This window comes from Saccostrea cucullata, unplaced genomic scaffold (assembly GCF_032062105.1).
Source record: "Saccostrea cucullata isolate Sc308-1 unplaced genomic scaffold, CSIRO_AGI_Scuc_v1 ctg11992, whole genome shotgun sequence".
In the NCBI taxonomy this organism is placed as follows: Eukaryota; Metazoa; Mollusca; class Bivalvia; order Ostreida; family Ostreidae; genus Saccostrea; species Saccostrea cuccullata.
This window is the reverse complement of record NW_026919041.1, coordinates 1-15265: the sequence shown is the minus strand read 5'-3', so window position 1 is coordinate 15265 and position 15265 is coordinate 1. Positions and strand designations below refer to the sequence as shown.

Here is a 15265-nt window from a genome sequence, read left to right as displayed (position 1 = left end):
TTACAGAAAAGTTGAGAGAATATTTTTTTCAAATCCGTGTTCAATCACTTTAAATACTATTCGTATAGAAATTTTAGAAATTTAAAAAAATATTTTTTTTCAATAGAATATTGTTTAACTATAGTTGCATTGGAGAATGCAAATTCAATATACAAAGAATTATGATGCGAAATTTTAGGAACTTGGAAATGTTCAGACAAATGTTAACTCAAAAGTTCAGAATCTTATCTCCATAAACATCAAAAAAGTAAAAACAATATTTTAGATTACTCGTTTATTACAAACAGTGGGTGTTGAAGGAAAAGAGTTTTTTTTGTTCTTAACTCTCCCGTATATCACATTTTGTTTTTATTCATATAGGACTATGTTTCCATGTTTAAACTTTTAAAATATATTTTTGATATATAATTTAAGTGTAAAGAATATAGTTTTCTTTTTAAAGAATATTGTTTGACCATATTTGCACCGTAGAATGCAAATTCAATATACAAGCTAATGATAATGCGAAATTTTAAAAACTTTGAAATGTCCAGAAAAAATGTTAACTCAAAAGATGACTCTATCGGACTACTAATTAAAATATATTTCTTCAAGTTTTATGGTTCGTGAGGATAACAAATTAGTAAATAAATGTTACTATCGGTTTTCCTCATTGAATGCCTTATTGGCAAGTATAACTATTAAAGTTAGAACTTAAGTACCCATTAGAGTGTTACTAACATGAATATAAGTTTTATAGTGGCTGTGCAGTTATTAACTTACTCTCTTGCTTTGTAGATTGAATAGAAAATCATTTTGACAATGTAATGGTAATAACATGGCTACCGCGAGTAGTCCATACAACTCAACAGAAGAGACTACGAATGCTAACAGGGCGTGTCGCCTTCTGCTTGGTCCCTGTACCGATCAACTTAGAGATGTTCTACGCAAAAAGGTGCCACCGCCTACATTTGCCGCAGAAATTATAAAACCAAAGCATAATCTACCGAGATTAACTCCACAGCAACGAGATCTAATTTTGCCAAGGAATGGGTCCTACTCTGGAAATTATGATGACTTTGATATTTCACTATTGTACATTCTTTTAAGAAATATATGCAAAATTACACCTCATAAAAATAGCTGGGGGAAAGTCCCAGATGTAACTGATGTATGCCTTTCTGCAAATATCGAAAGGATACGAATGGCTCGAAATAGCACTGTCCACTCTGCAAGACCTTCCCTCACAAACTTTGAATTTAATGATATTTGGACGTCAGTTCGAGTTGCAGTAGTAGAAATCGATACATTCCTTTCAAATGGAAATTTTTATGAGAAGAAAGTTGACATTTTGAGACACACAACAATGGACCCTATCCAAGACAAGCATTACAGAGACCAACTGGCAAAACAATATGCCGAGGATCAAACTACCAAAGAATGTTTTCGCACACTTCAGGGTATGCATAGATAAACCTGAAATATACGTTTAACATTAAAAAAAACCGCATGTATAATACACAAAAATCAAATAAACAGAAATAATTTTCTATCTACAGTATCTTTTACGCATCAAACATCAATCACTACCATATTGTTGATTGAAAAGAGAAAGAAAATCTTTCCAGATCACAATTTTTTTTCTACAATTTTATTTTTCTTAGAAATAACAATGTGGCGATTGTTTTGTAAGAAGTACTATTAGTCTAATTTTCAAATTGTTTGTTGATTTTTTTAAAGAAAACTTTGAAAGTAATCTGAAAGAAACAGCGGACAGGATAAATCTCCTCGAGGGTTAGTTGTAAATGTTTCTTTTCAAATTTTTGTCCTCTATTTGATACACAGATATACTTCTGAATTATCACTAAATGATTACTAGAGCTATACATGTACATTTATTTCATTTTTAGAAAACATTGGAAGTGATCTGAGAGAAAAAGAAAACAGGATAAGTCTCCTCGAGGGTAAGTCGTACATCATTTTAGAATGTCACTAAAAAGGTATCAAAAGATTGTTTGCTAAATGAAGAAAATCTTAAAAAGGATTTCACGGATAATGTGAAGAGCATGAATGCAGACAATGTAAAAAAAGAAGTGAAAATTGAAGAGTTTAAGCATACATTCAAATATAACATCACATAATTGTTATAATTTCTATTGGCTGCTTCATAATTGCAGGAAAATGTTGCATCAAGTTAATTTTTTATCAATATTAATGCAAACACGTTTTGTTATAAAATGTATGTTTGAATAAGTTTTAACTGGATGCTTTACATTTTCAATCAAGGTTGCTCAATAATGCACCACAAAAGGAAAAAAGACATAGTTTTATGTTGATTCCGCTACTTTGATTGTTACTTACATACTTACATAAAGAAGGAATATTTTTTTTGAAATACGTACCTGCCAAGATATTTGTTTCTCGTAAAATTATTTTATCAAGACGATTTAGCCTAAATTTTAAAAGGGTATTGTTTTTCTTCATACATAGAATCCTGTTCCTAGTTCTAATTGTGTGTACAATTTGTTTAATATAATGATATGATATCGACCAGTTATTATGCTCAAAGGTTCAATAAAAGCAATTCAAATTATGAGCAGAGAAGTTCAAACTTCTGAGAGTATCGTAATCATTGTGTTTACAATGTATATTCATATTCTCTTTTCTTTCATGGGTTCTAGCATCCGCTCAAAGCAATAAAGAAAATGTATTGTATTCTATATATCGAAGCAAAAGCAGAAACATCAGCTTGAAAACTTAACAAGCAATTATTTGCGAGATTGCCCGATCTTCAGCAACGCTCATAGAAATAAAGGGAATTGATGTTATGTAATTCGTGTTGATTATTATGAACTAAAATTACACAATGTTCCTTTTTTCTTTTCTGCAGAGACTCAAACAACATTAAAGACCAGATTACACATATCATCCGAACTACAGAAGCAAATTCAAGATGATTTAAAAGAAGATTTACAGAGGCACAAATCAACTTGCATACCGGAAAACGTCAGAGGTAATTTAATTCTTAAACGGGTTAGTTTGCACAAGAGTTTCATGGGCAACAACGCTCAATTAATATAGCTCAACAGTAGTTTTGTTTAACACAGCTGAGCCAAGGGCTCAAGGGAGCTTTTCTGATTAAAATTTGTCCATGCTTTTTCGTCGTTGGCGTTGCCATTGTTGTCGTCGCTGTAAACTCTCACAATTTAATCTTCTCCAGGACAACTACTGGGCCAGTTTCAACCAAATATTGCATAGAGTATACTTGGGTAAAGCGGATTAAATTTTTTTAATGAAGGACCAAACCCTACTACAAGGAAAGACAATAATGAAAAGCTAAAAATGGCATCATTGAAAAAAAAATCCTTTTAAGAACCAATGGACCAGGAAAGATGAAACTCGTGTTGAATCGTTGTCAGGTAGAGTCGACTCAAGTTTGCTCAGAACATTACTTACAGAGGCTATTAGGATGGGACCTCAATGGACGATCAAATTTTTACGTTGGAATATATAGAAAAACTTCAAAAATCTTCTTAACAAGAACAGCAAAATTGGACCTATTAAAATGAAAGCATTCTAATGTGGTGTAGAATCAACTTTGTTCAAATCATGACCCCCAGGGGTAGGGTGAAGCCACAATGAAAATTTAACTTGCAGGGGACAATGTCACAACAACCCTGTTAAGTTTGATTTTGAACCGAATTTGTCTAAGTAATTACTTGCCTTGAGTTGTTCAGAGTTGGAGTCACATGGATGATGCTCAATAATCATAAACATCTTCATGAAAATAACCATGTTAATGTTTTGGTGCAGATTAATACGATAACGTTACTTGCATGGATGTTTCATCTAAGAATGGAAGCTTCCAAACTTCATTCAAATGTTGGAACTGACCTTACGATTCCGGAAAATTGGACAGAGTTAAAATGTTAAACGATTGTTTATTGGGTTGATATTGCATTACAAACTCGCATGAATGATACATCTAGGAATTTGTACCAAAAGAAAGTTTCCATTGATGAATTTGATCTCTATATCTCTTGAAATCAACGGAAAAAGAGTTTGGAACAAGTCCTTTCTACATCAAACCTTTATCAATGTTGTATTTAAGGTTTAAGAAAGCAAGCCTATCCGTTTGTTTGAGAGCTTGCCTTTCTTGTAAATAACATTTTCTAGATGTCAGATGATTTTTTTTAAAAAACTACAGTTCTTTGCACATTTTAAATTTGGTTCTTTCTTTATTTACTGTTTAATTTTATAAAAGTTCACAAACAAGATTTCTAGGTTGAAAGTTTACGTTACACGCATATTAATTAAGAATGAAAAGAAGTCTTTCGCAGCTCAAAGCTGTACACTACTCGTAAAAAGGCATAGTCCGCCATATTTCCTGTTCAACAACACTGACCATACAACCCATATATAAAGGTTGTTCTCCAATCCATCATTAGTTCAATGAATTTTTCCAATGAGAGTATTACGTACATCCAACCAGAGATTAGGGTTACTCTGTAACAATGAGATTATCAAATTTAACGTATTTTTTTTCAAAATCATGACAAAAGCATAATGAAAAATACATTTCAATACATTTTTTACAAACAGAAAATGCACATTAAAACAAGGGAAAAAACGTCGAATATTACCCCTTGCCTGGAACTAGTCTTCAGTGTGTTTTGAGTGTGCAATCGTTTTCCTGTCCACCACCAAATCTCCACAATATATATATATATATATATATATATATATATATATATATATATATATATATATATATATATATATATATATATATATATATATATATATATCAAGGCGCATTAATTCAAATTTGCCTATTTTATGAGAAAGGGCTCAAACTATATATCCTGAGGACAGATGAAACTAGGAATTTTTACTAAAAAAATTTTTCCATTGATGAATTTGACCTCCATTTCTCATGAAATTAAACAGAAAAAGAATTTGGAACAAGTCATTTCTACACAAACGTTTATTAATGTTGTATTTAATGTTTAAGAAAGCAAGCCTATTCGTTTGTTTGAGAGCTTGCCTTTCTTGTAAATAACATTTTCTAGATGAAAGATTATTTTTTTATTTTTGAAAATTACAGTTCTTTTCACATTTTAAATTTTGTTCTTTCTTTATTTACTGTTTAATATTATATAAGCTCACAAACAAGACTTCAAGGTCAAAATTTTACGTTACACGCATATTAATTCAGAATCAAAAGAAGTCTTTCACAGCTTAAAGCTGAACACTACTCGTAAAGAGGCATAGTCCGCCATATTTCCTGTTAACTCTCCCTAGCAATATATAAGGAGCAGATCGCTCATCAGTTCAATGAATCCAATGAATGTAGACGTACATCCATCACAGCGTGCTACTCTGTAGCAATGAGATTATCGAATTTAACGTATTTTTTCCCAAAACATGACAAAAGCTTCATGAAAAATACAGGTCAATACATTATTTACAAACAGAAAATGCACATAAAAACAAGGGGAAAAGCAAAAATCTAAGACCCCAAAGAAGTACTACATGTCGGCCACGAGTTTCGAGTGTGCAATCGGGTGTAACGAAATCTCACGGTTTATATATATATGCCTATTGGACGTCTGACTTTTACAGTGCGCTATTTATAGGCCTAAGGGCTCCTTTAAGGATATAAATACAAATTTAAAAACGGAAATGGGTTTTTATATATATTGTATATATTTTTATATATATATATATATATAATATATATACACAATATATATATATATATAATATATAATATACATATATATATTAAATTAGACAAGGATTTTGATTACGAACAATTTTTTCCGTTATACAACTTCAAAGATCAGGTCAAAAAGTGCCTCTCTAGAAATTTATGACAAGTGCATAAGTTTTGATGCAAACAAAAATGGATTGGTAATCAAAATAAAAAAAACTGTTACAATAAAAATTATCTAAAATACTAACAATTATTTATTAAACAGTCAAGAGATAGATTTGTGACGAACAAAAGCCAGGTCAAAATGCCGTAGAAATTTATCGATGCATACACTTTTTCTTCAGTTTGATCTCATCCAATCAAAACACAAGAAATCAATGAACAAAATCAATATCGGAGTTATAGGCCATTGTTCACTACGTTGAAAAACTGCTTACGGGATCAGGGCCAAATAAAATTCCCTGTATCAGGTGATGAACAAAAAACACAGACGATATGATAAAGTATCTAAATTATGGCCTAAAATTAGTATGAAAAACATCAGTCAAACAATAAGCAGTATAGTTTAATACTTATGCACGTCGCCCTCATGGCGCGGTTGTAGAACGTTAGCTCTAGAGTTGGAGTAAGAACGTGATCCTTACGTCGCAGGTTCGAATCCCGCCGTGGGATGTGAAGACCCGTCCTTCTGTTGAAACTTATTATATCGAAGTCTCGTGTCGCAGGTGATGATTGATTGATTGATTGTATATTGTTTAAAGGATGTGTCAATCAAACCCGCCAAAACATTTGAAATTTTAATATTTTTCATATGAAATAAGATTTTTAATTAATTTTTGTGTGAAATGCTATTAAGATATATAAGTCGTAATATTATAGAGAAAATAATAACTTCAAATCTGTGTCCAAGTACCTTTAAAGAGCTTAACTTTATATATAAAACGCTTCATTGTTTGTAACAAAATAAATTTTCAAATGACATAAAATAAACTTACTTCCATTTAGACACTTTCAATATATCAAAAATTGGATATTTTTTATGGACTGAATTGATATAAAATATATTGTTTAACGTTTATGCTGTTGAATTTTTGAAAAGTCATTGGATTTCAAATAAAAAAGTTCCGGTGAAGGGCTTCAAATTTACATTTACACCACTTCAGGGCCATTAAGCAGTACTTAGAGATTCATACAACTATCGTGCTCAGGTATATGATACACGTGAAACGGTACGATATAGTATCTAACATTTCAACGTTTTTAACAATAATTGGCAAAACGATCTGAATTTGAAATAAAAAAATGATTGTACTTATGAATTCCGCAATTCTTGGCGAATTTAAACAAAAAAAAAATCAAATATTTTTACGTCGGGTATGTGAACGTATACATCAAGACCCGGTCCTTCAAACTTATACGATAGGTATCGTGCGCGATTATATATGCACAAAATCCCGCACTGCTCATATATAATGCCTACATAGAACAATTTGCAGCTTTCAATATGATTGCAATTGTATAGCGTTCCAAATGCGTGAAATTTTTTTCACTCATACGTTAAACAACGTCCAACCGTACAAATAAAATAATGCTTACAAACACAACGACTTCATTGTTTGTAATTGAAACAAAAAATACATTAGAGATTCACACATTATTGTAGGCTCTTTCTCAATCACGAAAGCTACAAGTAGACTGAACAAAATGTGTTTCAAATAATTGGCAAATTCTGAAATTGAATAAAAAAAAAATGATTGTAACTATAGATAAAAAATTCCTTAATTCTTTCGGACAGTTAATTTACTTAAAGAAAAAAAATCAATTCTGTTGTGTCTCTACAATTAGTAAGTTAGTAAGGAAATACCGGTATTTTATTATAGTGACATGTATTTAGACAACAAATAGCCAGCAATATAAACGTATGTGCATCACACCCGGACCATTGGACATATATGTCACCTTATTATATGTACAGTATTTTTATTATCATATAATCACTACATGTATAATCTTGAGATTGGAATAAAAAGGGAATCAAAACAATGTTTTTAGCCTTTAATTGCAGCTGTCGGTTATGGGATTGCAAATGTCTTAAAAATGATTAATAAGGTTAAGCAAAGAGTCTGTGATATTAAAAATGATATTAATGTGTTTTATATTTTATGTCCCCAAATTTCTCTTTTTCCAGATCAACATAAAAGAACTTTGCACAAATGGAGGGAAAGCGTTTTCTTTGAAATATCCTCCTTTAAAAGCATGAAAGATTTTTTTCTTTCCAATCAAATTGTTGCTGTAATTGGATCTCCTGGGTCTGGGAAAACTGCATTAATCCGCCACATCGCTTTACAGCTGGAGTCCAAATATCAGATTGTTCCAATCTCCAAACCTGAGGATATCATCAACTTTGGTGACGTACACAGACCGCAAATATTTGTCATAGATGATGTTTTAGGCGTGTTTACCTTAGAGAGAAGTTTGTTATCAGATTTAGAAAGACATAGAGAACAAATCGAAAATGTTCTAGATAAGCAATCAAAGAGGTCAAAGTTATTTATGTCCTGTAGATTAGCAGTGTACAATGAGGCAAAGGATTTAGATGTAGTGTTTTTTGAAGAGGATAACATCCTTAACTTAAATAATGAAGATAACACTCTTACTTTGGAAGATCAAAAAGGTATATTTGAATCTCACTTAATGAATAAAGGGATTTCATATAATCTCGACTTAAACTTTCTGCATGAAAAAGGAGAGTTCATGTTTCCACTTCTTTGTCAAATGTTTAGCAGCGATACATTCATTAGAGAATATAGATCAGATTTTTTTAAATATCCGTATAAATGTTTGCTTTTAGAAATAGAAAAAATGAAAACAAGAAATAAGCTGCAATATTCTTCCATGGTTCTCTGTATGTTGAACAACAACAGCCTATCTGAAGAAATGTTATTAGATAGTAGAATGTTCAATCTAGTGCGCAGTTCTTGCAAAGTTAAAGGATGTCCTCAATTCTGGGAAATAATTCAGGAATTGTCACACCTAAGAGGTACATATATCACGGAAAACGATCAAAGATATACTTTTATCCATGATTTAATATTTGAAGTTGTTGCCTTTCATTATGGCCAGCAATTTCCTGACCAAATTATAGATCATATGAACAGTAATTTCATTGCAAACAGAGTTGTTTTAGAAAACACAGACAATGAAAACGACCTCTGTATTAAAATCAGAAAGGCACAGTATGAACATCTTGCAAAAAGATTATACGAGGATGTAAAGAAAGGAAAATTACACGATGTGTTTCTAAATAAAGCATTGACTGATAAAGACTTTCAAAAGCAGTTCATAAGCATTTTGGCACCTTACAATGATGTCAAGAAATATTTCTTATTACCAAGGGAAGAATGTTTCGACAGTGTTATTCTTGATTCACAAAAAGAAAATGAAAAAGATGTCGAGGAAACAGTTGGACAAAGGGAGTATGAAAGACAAAATCTTCTACTTGACCTCAAATGTATTGGCGGAAAGAATATTTATGAAATACGCGCTATCAGTTTCATTGTTTATTATGGTCACCTCGATATACTGAAATTTATAATTAACTTGGTGGGTAGGCATGATCAGCACAAAGACATTGTTTTTGGATCTACACAGGAAGAACAAGTTAGATTACTGGTTTTAGCATGTTTTGATGGAAATTTAGACATGGTAAAATTTTTGGTAAATAATTTTGGAAAGACAATTATTAACAGCATGCCTGTAGTAGATCTCGATATGTCAGACAATCAACACAGATTCATAACTCCAGTGATTGCTGCTTGCTTGAAAATGAAACATGATGTTGTAAAATATTTAGTTAATAATGGAGCAAATTTAAATATCACAAAAAGTTTTTACCCAGCTTTGTGGACTCCAACTAGAATTGGTGATCTCAAAACAATAATAAACTTACTTGAATATGGTGCTGATTGTAACATATGTGATGGAATGGGAAATTCTCCTCTGTACGTTGCGTCAGAATTTGGTTACTTGGATGTCGTTGAAAAACTTATTGAACATGGTGCTAACGTCAATCAATGTACTAATTTTGGTTCTTCACCTCTATTAATAGCGTCATCGAAAGGCCATCTTCCTGTTGTTGAAAAACTCATTCAGAACAATGCCGACATCAATAAGTGTGATATACACAACCAGACATCTCTACATTTAGCATCTCAAAATGGACATTTGTCAGTTGTAGAAATATTACTACGGAACGGTGCTGAATGTAATAGAGGTGACAAAAATCAAATAACACCTTTACACAGAGCATCATATAAAGGTCATCTTCCTGTTGTAGAAAAACTTATTGAACATGGTGCCGACATCAACAAATGTGATAATAAAGGTCGGTCATCTCTGCATTTTGCATCACAAAATGGTCATCTTCCTGTTGTAGAAAAACTTATTGAACATGGTGCCGACATCAACAAGTGTGACAAAGAAGGTTGGTCATCTCTGTTTTGTGCGTCTGTAAATGGTCATCTTCCTGTTGTAGAAAAACTTATTGAACATGGTGCCGACATCAACAGTTGTGATAATGAGGGTCGGTCATCTCTGTATGTAGCTTCACAAGAAGGTCATTTTCCTGTCGTAAAAAATCTTATTGAACATGGTGCCGACATCAACAACTGTGATGGGAAAGGTTGGTCTTCTCTGCATTTGGCATCAAAAAATGGCCATCTACCTGTTGTAGAAAAACTTATTGAACATGGTGCCGACATCAACAATTGTGATAATGAAGGTATGTCATCTCTGCATTTTGCATCACAAAATGGACATCTCCCTGTTGTTGAAAAACTTATTGAACATGGTGCTGACATCAACAAGTGTGATAATGAAGGTCAGTCATCTCTGCATTTGGCACAAAAAAATGGTCATTTTCCAGTTGCAGAAAAACTTATTGAAAATGGTGCCGATATCAACTATTGTGATAATGGAGGTTGGTCATCTCTGCATTTTGCATCATTTGGTCATCTTCCTGTAGTTGAAAAACTTATTAAAAATGGTGCCGACATCAACTGTTGTGATAAAAAAGATAGGTCATCTCTGCATTTTGCATTGCGCGATGGAAGTCTCCCTGTTGTAGAAAAACTTACTGAACATGGTGCCGACATACACAAGTGTGATAATGAAGGTCGGTCATCTCTGCATTCGGCATCACAAGGTGGACATTTGTCTGTTGTTGAAAAACTTATTGAACATGGTGCCGACATCAACAAGTGTGATAATGAAGATCAGTCATCTTTGTATTTAGTATCTCAAAAAGGGCTTCTGAATATTGTTGAAAAACTTATTGAACATGGTGCCGAAATCAACAGTTGTAATCAATATGGACGGTCACCTCTATTCATAGCATCTTCGGAAGGCCATCTTCCTGTTGTTGAGAAACTCATTCAGAACAATGCTGACATCAACAAATGTGATATTGAAGGTCGGTCATCTCTGCATTAGAGCATCACAAAATGGACATCTTCCTGTCGTAGAAAAACTAATTGAACATGGTGCCGACATCAACAAATGTGATGAACCTTTACAAGGTCGGTCATCTCTGCATTATTGAACATGGTGCTAATATCCACCATTATGATAATGAAGGTAGGTCATCTCTTGATTTTGCCTGTTGTTGTTGAAAAACTTATTGAGCATGGAGCCGACATCAACAAATGTGAAAATGATGGACGGTCATCTGCATGCATTTTGCATCACAAAAGGACATCTTCTCTGTTGTAGAAAAACTTAATTGAACATGGTGCCGACATCAACAAATGTGATAATAGTCGGTCTTCTGGTCAGGTCATTATCTCTGCATTAATTGAGCATCATTCAACATTTGGATCATCTTCCTGTTGTAGAAAAACTTATTGAACATGGTGCCGACATCAACAAGTGTGATAATGAAGGTTGGTCATCTCTGTTTTGTGCGTCTGTAAATGGTCATCTTCCTGTTGTAGAAAAACTTATTGAACATGGTGCCGACATCAACAAGTGTGATAAAAAGGTAACATCTCTGCATTTAGCATCATATAAAGGTCATCTTCCTGTTGTAGAAAAACTTATTGAACATGGTGCCGACATCAACAAGTGTGATAATGAAGGTTGGTCATCTCTGCATTTTGCATCACAAGGTGGACATCTCCCTGTTGTTGAAAAACTTATTGAACATGGTGCCGACATCAACAAATGTGATAATGAAGGTTGGTCATCTCTGCATTTTGCATCACAAAATGGACATCTTCCTGTTGTAGAAAAACTAATTGAACATGGTGCCGACATCAACAAATGTGATAATGACAGTCAGTCATCTCTGCATTTAGCATCGCAAAATGGTCATTTACCTGTAGTTGAAAAACTTACGGAACATGGTGCTGACATCAACAAATGTGATAATGAAGGTCAAATCATCTCTGCATTTGGCATCACAGAAAGGCCATCTTCCTGTTGTTGAAAAACTTATTGAACATGGTGCCGACATCAACAAATGTGATAATGAAGGACAGTCATCTCTGCATTTGGCATCACACAATGGCCATCTCTCTGTTGTAGAAAAACTTATTGAACATGGTGCCGATATCAACAAATGTGATAATGAAGGTCTGTCATCTCTGCATTATGCATCATTTAAAGGACATCTTCCTGTAGTAGAAAAACTAATTGAACATGGTGCCGATATCAACAAATGTGATAATGAAGGTCGGTCATCTCTGCATTTTGCATCAGGAAATGGTCATTTTTTTGTTGTTGAAAAACTAATTGAACATGGTGCCGACATCAACAAGTGTGATAATGGAAGTTGTTCATCTTTGCATTTTGCATCACACAATGGATATCTCTCTGTTGTTGAAAAACTTATTGAACATGGTGCCGACATCAACAAGTGTGATAACGAAGGTCGGTCATCTGTGCATTTTGCATCACAAGATGGACATCTACCTGTAGTTGAAAAACTTATTGAACATGGTGCCGACATCAACAAATGTGATATACACGACCAGTCATCTCTACATTTAGCATCACAAAATGGCCATTTATCCGCTGTAGAAACATTAATACGAAACGGTTCTGAATAATAAAAACTTAATTGAACATTTACAGGAGCATCGACAATGGTCAACTCCCTGTGATAAAACTTATTGAAGGTGCTGTCATCATTATGATAATTGCATCATCTCTTGATTTTGCATCACAATACGGACATCCCACTGTTGTTGAAAAACTTCTTGAACATGGTGCCGACATCAACAAGTGTGATAATGAAGGTTGGTCATCTCTGCATTTTGCATCACAAAATGGACATCTTCCTGTTGTAGAAAAACTAATTGAACATGGTGCCGACATCAACAAATGTGATAATGAAGGTCGGTCATCTCTGCATACAGCATCACAAAATGGACATCTTCCTGTTGTAGAAAAACTTATTGAACATGGTGCCGACATCAACAAATGTGATAATGAAGGTGTGTCATCTCTGCATTTTGCATCACGAAATGGACATCTCCCTGTTGTTGAAAAACTAATTGAACTTGGTGCAAACATCAACCAATTGTGATAAAGATCAAATCACCTCTGCATTTAGCATCAATACAAGGTCATCTTCCTGTTGTAGAAAAATTTATTGAACATGGTGCCGACATCAACAAATGTGATATTAAAGGTCGGTCACCTCTGCATTTTGCATCTTTAAAAGGTCATCTTCGTGTTGTAGAAAGTCTTATTGAACATGGTGCCGACATCAACAGTTGTGATAATGAAGGTCAAATTTGGCATCACAAGGTGGACTTTACATTGTTGCATTAATACATAAACTTCATGGCATCATCTTTCCTGTTGTTGAAAAACTTATTGAACATGGTGCCGACATCAACTTTTGTGATAATGAAGGTCGGTCATCTCTGCATTTTGCATCACACAATGGACATCTCTCTGTTGTAGAAAAACTTATTGAACATGGTGCCGACATCAACAAATGTGATAATGAAGGTCGGTCATCTCTGCATTTGGCATCACAAAGTGGACATCTCCGTGTTGTTGAAAAACTGATTGAACATGGTGCCAACATCAACCTCTGTGATAAAACATCTCTGCATTTTGCATCACAAAAGGGACATCTGCCTGTTGTAGAAAAACTTATTAAACATGGTGCCGACATCAACAAATGTGAGATGGAAGGACGGTCATCTCTGTTTTATGCATCACTAAAAGGTCATCTTCCTGTTGTTGAAAAACTTCTTGAACATGGTGCCGACATCAACAAATGTGATAATGAAGGTCGGTCATCTCTGCATTCTGCATCACAAAATGGACATCTTCCTGTTGTAGAAAAACTAATTGAACATGGTGCCGACATCAACAAATGTGATAATGAAGGTGTGTCATCTCTGCATTTTGCATCACAAGGTGGACATCTCCCTGTTGTTGAAGAACTTATTAAACATGATGCCGACATCAACTATTGTGATATTGAAGGACAGTCATCTCTGCATTTGGCATCACAAAGTGGTCATTTACCTGTTGTTGAAAAACTAATTGAACATGGTGCCGACATCAACAATTGTGATAATGAAGGTTGGTCATCTCTGCATATGGCATCACACAATGGACATCTCTCTGTTGTAGAAAAACTAATTGAACACGGTGCCGACATCAACCATTGTGATAATGACGGTCGGTCATCTCTGTTTTTTGCATCAAGCAATGGACATCTCTCTGTTGTAGAAAAACTTATTGAACATGGTGCCGACATCAACAAATGTGATAATGGAGGTTGGTCATCTCTGCATTTTGCATCGTGCGATGGAAATCTCCCTCTTGTTGAAAAACTTTTGGAACTTGGTGCCGACATCAACAAGTGTGATAATGAAGGTCGGTCATCTCTGCATTGGGCATCACACAATGGCCATCTCCCTATTGTAGAAAAACTAATTGAACATGGTGCCGACATCAACAAATGTGATAACGTAGGTCGGTCATCTGTGATTTTGCATTACACAAGGTGGACATCTTCCTGTTGTAGAAAAACTTATTGAACATGCCACTGAACCAATTTCAACCAAATTTGGCACAAAGCATCTATGGGTGAAGTGGAACAAAAATTGTGAATTTCATGATTCCTGCCCCACTGGGGCCTGAGGGGTTGGGCCAAAACAATTAAAATTAATGCAATCTTTAAAAAACTTCTTCTTTACTCCTGGACATCAAGCAGTCAAACTGTTTGCATGATTGTAATCAGCATTGAGTCCATTACCAAAATTGTGAAATTCATGGCCCTGGGGTCAGGGGTACTTGTGCTAGGGCGGGGCTAAAAAAGTATATAGTGAAAATGCATTATTTTTTTTAAAAATCTTCTTCTCTGCTCCTGGGTATTAAATAAACTAACTTAGTACATAGTTATGATGAGCAAGATGCCTCTACCAAAATTGTGAATTTTGTGGCCCCAGGGTCAGGGGTTCTGGGGGAAGGGGGGCCTATATTGATTATATAGTGAAAATACATGAATTCTTTGAAAATCTTCTTCTCTGCTCCTGGGTATTA

At 34.0% G+C, this 15265-nt stretch overlaps 3 protein-coding genes and 1 pseudogene across 3 annotated transcripts; all 4 read left to right on the top strand.

The window, feature by feature from the left end:
- The first annotated feature begins 782 nt into the window (after positions 1-782).
- LOC134278308 (uncharacterized) lies at positions 783-11188 on the top strand. The gene is made up of 5 exons (XM_062760624.1): positions 783-1439; positions 1720-1773; positions 1890-1943; positions 2870-2992; positions 7887-11188. Exons 1-5 carry the CDS (start codon positions 818-820, stop codon positions 11186-11188), a joined length of 4155 nt encoding a protein of 1384 aa, XP_062616608.1. The 5' UTR covers positions 783-817.
- Positions 11189-11235: 47 nt separating this feature from the next.
- On the top strand, positions 11236-12804 carry LOC134278297 (ankyrin repeat domain-containing protein 50-like; annotated as a pseudogene).
- An 83-nt stretch (positions 12805-12887) lies between these two features.
- Positions 12888-13283, top strand: LOC134278286 (serine/threonine-protein phosphatase 6 regulatory ankyrin repeat subunit B-like). Its single transcript, XM_062760606.1, has one exon. It carries the CDS (start codon positions 12888-12890, stop codon positions 13281-13283), a length of 396 nt encoding a protein of 131 aa, XP_062616590.1.
- A 592-nt stretch (positions 13284-13875) lies between these two features.
- Positions 13876-14691, top strand: LOC134278275 (ankyrin repeat domain-containing protein 50-like; the record flags this gene model as incomplete). Its single annotated transcript, XM_062760595.1, has 1 exon — positions 13876-14691. A coding segment is annotated over exon 1 (795 nt), but the record flags the coding sequence as incomplete, so codon positions are not given.
- Positions 14692-15265: the final 574 nt, after the last annotated feature.

Bases quoted from the DNA above. Each gene is read 5' to 3' on its own strand.
- LOC134278308 (XM_062760624.1), top strand. From the start codon at position 818: ATGGCTACCGCGAGTAGTCCATACAACTCAACAGAAGAGACTACGAAT. The intron at 1,774-1,889 runs GTTAGTTGTAAA...TTTCATTTTTAG, and splicing joins CAGGATAAATCTCCTCGAGG to AAAACATTGGAAGTGATCTG. The intron at 2,993-7,886 runs GTAATTTAATTC...CTCTTTTTCCAG, and splicing joins CATACCGGAAAACGTCAGAG to ATCAACATAAAAGAACTTTG.
- LOC134278286 (XM_062760606.1), top strand. From the start codon at position 12,888: ATGATAATTGCATCATCTCTTGATTTTGCATCACAATACGGACATCCC.